The sequence below is a fragment of the Gymnoscopelus braueri genome (genome assembly GCF_963280865.1).
Source record: "Gymnoscopelus braueri genome assembly, chromosome: 12".
NCBI classification, from domain to species: Eukaryota; Metazoa; Chordata; class Actinopteri; order Myctophiformes; family Myctophidae; genus Gymnoscopelus; species Gymnoscopelus braueri.
Genome location: NC_137614.1, coordinates 41,742,245 through 41,749,436, shown reverse-complemented (window position 1 = coordinate 41,749,436; position 7,192 = coordinate 41,742,245). Strand labels below are relative to the sequence as shown.

At 41.7% G+C, this 7,192-nt stretch overlaps 1 protein-coding gene across 1 annotated transcript in view; it reads left to right on the top strand.

Annotated features, from left to right (window-relative positions):
- The window catches only part of lhfpl4b (LHFPL tetraspan subfamily member 4b), a gene marked incomplete at both ends in the record, with an annotated part of 6,248 nt that extends 163 nt beyond the window's left edge, over nucleotides 1–6,085 (top strand). The window contains 5 exons of the mRNA XM_080443999.1: nucleotides 1–74; nucleotides 1,432–1,636; nucleotides 2,988–3,067; nucleotides 5,448–5,595; nucleotides 6,075–6,085. The exon at nucleotides 1–74 is cut by the window's left edge and continues 163 nt beyond it. Coding sequence (XP_080300125.1) covers nucleotides 1–74; nucleotides 1,432–1,636; nucleotides 2,988–3,067; nucleotides 5,448–5,595; nucleotides 6,075–6,085 — 518 coding nt within the window. The remainder of the gene's footprint in view (nucleotides 75–1,431; nucleotides 1,637–2,987; nucleotides 3,068–5,447; nucleotides 5,596–6,074) is intronic.
- Between the last annotated feature and the right edge of the window lie 1,107 nt (nucleotides 6,086–7,192).

Genomic DNA, 7,192 nt, shown 5'->3' with positions numbered 1-7,192 from the left:
TCAGAACCAGCACCCAGACCCACCACAGGGGCTCTGGACCCGCGCCTCACAGCGGCACGCTGGGCCTGTTTGAGGTGAGGCTGCTCACTAATCCAGTGTGGCGGACAGTAACGAAGTACATTTACTTGAGTAGGCTACTGTACTTAAGTATAATATCTGCACTTTACTTGAGTATTTGTATTTTTGGATACTTGTGACTTTCACTCTACTCCACTACAAAGATATTATTGTACTTTTGACTCCACTACATTTCTTGGAAGGCAATGGCACATTAGCTACTTATACCATATTGCAAATATAGTGAAAATAGGTCTGCTATTTTAACCATTTTAAACAAAATTTTAAGGGGTTCTGGAAATTTGGGGGAAATGAAAAATACGTGTCTAAATTTCAGTTGGGGAATTCTTGGATGATACTGATGCTGATGTTTTATCTAACAATTTGGCTGATAGCTGAAGCTGATACTGATGTGTTTTTTGCTTTGTTTTTGTTTTTACTACGAAAGAAACAAATACATGTTCATTATAAATGTAAAGTATTTCAGTAATTCATCATCACATTGTCTTTTAATGAGCATAATTTCAATCATATATAGATTCATGGAACAGTTTTTTAGATAAACATCAATACCGATGTTCAGTTGATTAATCAGTGCATTGCTGCATTCCTACTATCATCTTAATTATTGACTGTTACTACTTACCTGTAAACTACCTATCTACATACCTACTGTACTAACCACTGTATAAGACAATTGAAATATATACCTATATGTACCTTGTATGACTATTACTAGTTACTAGTTCAATTACTAGAACTATTACTAGTTCAATGGACCTAGCTAACTAAATGACTATACTACTAGTTCAGTAGCTACCTATCTATATACTAAATGACTATATCTCTGCTATAGGGCAGAAACCAGCTATGTCCAAAATATTAACTTTTCAGGAAATGGAAAAAAAAAACATGTTTTTAGAACAACACAACACTGCCTCATCAACGTTGGTGACTTTATACATTGTCAGATACTTGAATGTGTCCTTATATTATCATCACTTTACCCAAATACAGCTCAAGTGGAGTTAGGAGTTAGTTTTTGACCATTAATGTGGACATTTTCCGAGTTAGGTGGTTAGGTGACCGACACTTTGAGGATCCAATGGAGTTAGGAGGTTTAGTCAGAAGCGCTTTTTAATACTTTTCATTGGTTCAATATTTGTAAAAACCCACACACAGACGTAAAGGGTGTTCAATAGCGCTGATTTGTTAAAAAATATATAGTTGAAACATGGAGATAGCTGGTTTCTGCCCGACAGCGACAATATTATAGTTCAATAGCTACCTATCTATCTTAACCAAATACTATATGACTAGTAATAAAACCATACATATCTACCTAACTAAATGACTAACTAGTTGTGTGTTTAGGTGTGCGTGGAGACTGAGTGGCCGGTTCCAGAGTGTCGTGGCCGGCTGTCAACTCTGACTCCTCTGCCAGCGTTCCAGAGTTCAGCCGTCCTGGTGTGTGTGTCTCTGACCATGGTGTGGACCAGCGTGGGATGCCTCTGCCTCTTTAGGTTCTGTAACGCTGCCACCGTCTACAAGATCTGCGCCTGGCTGCAGCTGACAGCAGGTACACAGCAGAGCCCCGACCCATGGCAGATCTTTTGGGTCCGATTCCGATCCTGATTTGGGAGAGTATATGGTCTAGACCAGTGGTTCTCAACCTGTGTGTCAGGACCCCCAGGGGGGTCTCCACATGATTTTGGGGGGGTTCCCTAGATGAAAGTAAAGTGACAATTTAATGACTTTTAAGATCTTTTTAATACCTAAAAAAGGGGGGGGGCGATAAAGAGAGGAAAAAGGACCATTACTTCATCAAATGTAATCAACAAACTATACGATAAAACATGGTCAAACATTGCCCAAATTGTCAAATGATATAAGAAAGAGGCAATAATTTTGAAAATAGACGATCTACAAGCTCGCAACCGATCTACAAGCTAACAACCGATCTACAAGCTCACAACGCCTTGCGTTTGCGAGGCATTGTGAGCTTGTAAATCTGCAATGTTCACAATATTTATTTGTGTAACCGAATCAAACAAAATGTAATGCCTCAACTCCTACATTCCAAGTGCTTGTCAGGGTGGGGGATCCCCAGTCCAAATATGATTATTTTGGGGGGTCCGCGATACAAACATGATTATTTTGGGGGTCCCCATTTCAAATATGATTATTTTGGGGGGTCACGGCCTGAAAAGGTTGAGAACCGATGTTTTTGACCCATATTTTGTCAATAAGTTCCATCTTTTCTCATCAACTTGAAAAACTTTGATTTGATTAAAGATTTAAGATTAAATGTAATTACAATTATTTTTTGATATATCGTCTTTTTATACCTTGATTTTACTTTATTTTACTAAAATCGGACAAGACGTAATACATTTATGTTTTGTCTCAAAAATATTGTACAGTGCGAGATGAACTTGAGTTAAAGGGATATTTCACTTTCAAACACGTTTGGGGTAATTTTAACGTCTACTCAGGCTTTTGTGAGCACCCCAGGTAGTTGTTAAGTTGCTTGATTCAGTATTTAGATATTGGATATTCATTTTATCAGACACGCCCCCTTCCTATACAAACCCATTGTAACTTCAGACTCCATTTTAATCATGTTTGATTCATTGAAAACACCCGTCCTTGGTGACTGATATCGTCCTTCTAATGTGTGAGGGGGCTGTTTTTTCAATTATTTTTTTCATTGTTTTTTTTGGGGGGAAATGAAAAAAATAAAATAAAAAATAAATAAAAGAAATGTAACAACAAGTAATTGAAATTTCAAGAGAGGAGGAAAGACTGACAGCATTTACTGAATGTTTATCCTGTCTTTATGTCTGTCTGTCTGTCTGTCTGTCTGTCTGTCTGTCTGTCTGTCTGTCTGTCTGTCTGTCTGTCTGTCGGTCTGTCTCTCTCTCTGTCAGGGTTATGTATGGCGTTGGCCTGTCTGTTGTTCCCAGACTCCTGGCAGTGTGCAGAGATGAGAGCTCTGTGTGGGGAGCAGGTCAGTCCACTTCACTACACTTCACTTCTTCTTGTTATTATCAGTAATGCTAATGCCTGTTTTATACTTGGTTGCGCACCAAAAAATATCCAATCTACAAGCTCACAACATGTCACAGCACGAAGCATTGTGAGCTTGTAGAACGGCAATTTTTGGTGCGCGACGCCTGCATGCAACCTTAAATCACCCTTTTAAGGGACTTTTCACAGGGGAAGTGACTGACGCGCCTTTTAACTCATTGACTGCCATTGACGAGTACACTCGTCAATTCGCCCAAGGTTCACACTGCCAATGACGAATTGACGAGTGTGTGGTGTTTTCAATGGTTTACGCTAGCGGGCGCTGTTCGCCAACCTATGAGTGATCCTATGACTTCTGGAGAACAGTAGACCCGGAAATAATGTGATCACAACAAACCCAGCCCCGTCCGATCTAATTCAACTGCAACAACTTCAAATTCAATGAGAGGCGAGGTAGGGGCTATGGCTCCCACAAAGTTGTCACGTTCCTGCCTGTCTCATGGACACGCCCACACGCCCAAGAGTTGAATTGTGCTGAACTTTTTTCTACGCAATGCATGGAAACGCACCTGTTCAAATGAGAAGTGCAGTGCAACCCCACGGATCCAAGCAAGAACACAGGCATTGTGTCACTCCCTGTGGGAAAAGCCCTTTAGTCTTCTAGTACTGCTGCTACTCTTCAACTAATATACTACAAGTAGTAGTAGGAGAGTCTGTACTGGCACGGTCCTCAATTCAAACATTATCTTCAAGACAGGGACTACTTTGTCTCCACTATGCATCCAGGTGAAATACCATGACATGTGGAGTTCCTCAAGGTTCAATCCTGGGTTCGATTCCCGCAGGGGACGCTGTGGGCGCTGGGGGCGTGTTCTCTCCTCCGCGTCATCAGTGCCCATACCCTAGGTGGGGTTGGCGAAAGGGCCTCTCTGTGTGGAGTTTGCATGTTCTCCCCTAGGGTAGTTACCCTCACAAAAACATGCAGTAATCCTGGTCACTATACTGCCTCCCCCTGGCCAGCCGGGGCACCTGATGGAGGGGAAAGGAACTGGTTGGAATAACGTGTTCCTTCCACGCGCTACGTCCAACCAGGGAAACTCTCCCCTGTCAGGTGATAAGAAGGTCAGTTGGCTCTCATGCATTGAAGGAGGCATGAGCTCGGCCCTGGCCTCCCTAGGTTGGCAGAGGGAAGGTAGTGCCCAGGATTACATAGACAATTGGCACTGGGTGTAAAAAAATGGGTTACAAAATCGTGGGATAAAAAATCGGCTGGCCATTTATAAAAATAAATAAATAAAAAGGTTAAATCCTCAGGACACTTCAGTTCAACCTTTACAGTACATGTTCCAGTTAGGCCACATTAATGAAATAAACAAAATCGCTGACCGTAAATATGCAGCTGACACTTAGAATTGCATAGCTCTTTCACAGAGTGACTATGGTCCTATAAATTTGCTGTGTCAGTGCATTGATTGGATGTGTCAACATTTCCTTCGAGTAGACAAAATTGAGATAATTGTCTTTTGGTGCCAAGGAAAACATACGGAAAGTTAGGCTACTGTATGTTCAGACTGGCAGCCCAAATCTGATTTGTGGCCTATCCAGGAATCTGGAATCTTGGAATGTTTTTATCAAGTCTGAACAGCAAAAATGTTTTACGGAAATAGATTTTTGTGAATCAGATTTAGACTACATTCCTAGGTGGATTGAAATATGATTCAAATGTGATTTTTAAAGATGCGTCTCAGTCTGGACACTCAAGACACTGAAACCTGTTTTATAGTACAACAGTGTTGCCACTGGCGTCTGCCTAATAGAGCCAAGGAGAGCACGGGCTCTCCCACTTTTTTCCCCACATCAAGTACTCATTTTACGGGACGCGCAATAAGCCCGCGTTTGCAACTACTTCACCGGGTATGGACTAGTGACTTATTATTATTTTGTGAAGCAATGTTTAACTGCTACTTGTAGGTATGGATGTTTATAAATGTCAAAAAGATTTGCGGCGTGCGCTTTGCAATCACTTACAAATAACAGTGTGGACAGTCAGTCTCACACACACACACACACACACACACACACACACACACACACACACACACACACACACACACACACACACACACACACACACACACACACACACACACACACACACACACACACACACACACACACAAAGAACCGATTTGAACGCCTGCAATTTGAACAAAGCCTTAGGCTGAAAGTTGAAGTTATGGAATCATATCAACATTCTTATAGCCACATCAAATGAATTACCAAGTCAGCCTGTTATCATCTTAAAACATGTCCAGTTATTATTATCATCTATCTATCTCTCTCTCTCTCTCTCTCTTCAGGTCAGTAGCTTCTCTCCAGGGAACTGTTCAGTGCACTGGGCGTATATACTGGCCATCCTGGGAATACTGGATGCCGCCATACTGGCCACACTGGCCTTTGTACTGGGAAACAGACAGGATGCTCTACTGCCACCTGATAATAAAGATGGTAGGGTGGGTGGGTGGATGGGTGGATGGATGGATGAATGAGCAGAGAGACCGTTCAATATAATTCAAATGATAAATGTATAATGCACTATGAATGTATCTATAATGCAATATAGATATGGCTTCAAAGAAAGTGTTACCAAAACATATTCTCACCATTTGTCTCCCTCTCCCTCCCTCCCTCTCTCTCTCTCTCTCCAGTGACTACCGGTCTATTATCAGCGTAGGAAAATGTTCTGGTTCAGTTTCACCAGGTGAGTCCTTGGACCGATTCTCTCTCTGTCTCTCTATCTTATGTTTCTTTATTGACCGATTCCTCTATTCTGTTCTTCTCTTTTTATCTTCACTTCTCCCCCCCCTATTTCTCCGATCCAGGGATCAACCCTCAGCTGTATTCCTCTGTCCATTCTCTTCTCTTCTCTTCTCTTCTCTTCTCTTCTCTTCTCTTCTCTTCTCTTCTCTTCTCTTCTCTCTATTTAGATACCAACTAGAAAGGTGTCCTCAGTAGAACACACATCTCTGACAGAAGGCGTGCCCTACTTCCCTCCATCGTCCTATCTGTCTGGATCATGTGATGAAAGGCATGGGCCAATGGGTGAAGGGATATAACAAAGGACTGTCATTACATCATTATGGGGCAACCAAAGTAGACAGGCTGTATGAATACAATTCTTTGGACAATGAACACATCGAAAAGTAGTGTGGTCTGTTGTCATCACTAGGACAAACGTGACGTTACATTGTTATAGCCTTATACATTGCAATAAGTGTGTGCAACCCTCCCAGCTCCAATGTCAGCAAGATTTCTGTCATTCAATGTTCTGCGTAATCTGCAAAGTGTGATTGATCCTTGTGTGAACTATGTTTATATCACCAGTCAATGAAAGGTTGCGATTTGACATGTCGTTGTCAGGTGTTCGCTGCCCCGCAGTCAGTTTGCGAGTCCTTCGCAGGAGGGAGTAAGCTGTTTCTACATTTTTGTCATTGATAATGGCTACACAAGTTGACAGTCAATTGTACATGTAACTGAAAAGTAATGGCATGTAGGATGTAAGCTGTTAACAGCTATATGTGAGAGGTGGCAGACCATGCCAGCAGAGTCTCAGGAAAGAGATCTCAGAGCAGTGTGCATGTGTGAAACTGCAGGAGATGGAGAGAGAGAGAGAGAGAGTGCAACGCCATCGTACAACGGAGTAAAAAACAGGCTCAAGTCTGCGATGGCTCAAATCATCAAGTGCAGGAGGGCTCTTCTCTCATAGACGACTTTTTGAGCCCTTTATGCACACTTTCCGTAAATCTGCATTTCTGCAGACTGCTTGAGGGAATTATCCACAGTCAACAGTGTTGTGATGTTAACCCTAGTGGTCATATTCTGGGGGCGAACATTTGGGGAGAATAGCCAATCTACAGTGCAAGCAAAAGACATTTTCTTTGTATTTGTATTTTCCTTAGTTTTGGAAGTACACAATATCATTTCCGTTTTTTTCTAAAGTCCGTTTTTTACTTTTATAGCTATTTTTAGTTTTTAGTTGAGTTTTAATTAACTAGAATTATCTTGGCACACACACACACACACACACACACACACACACACACAC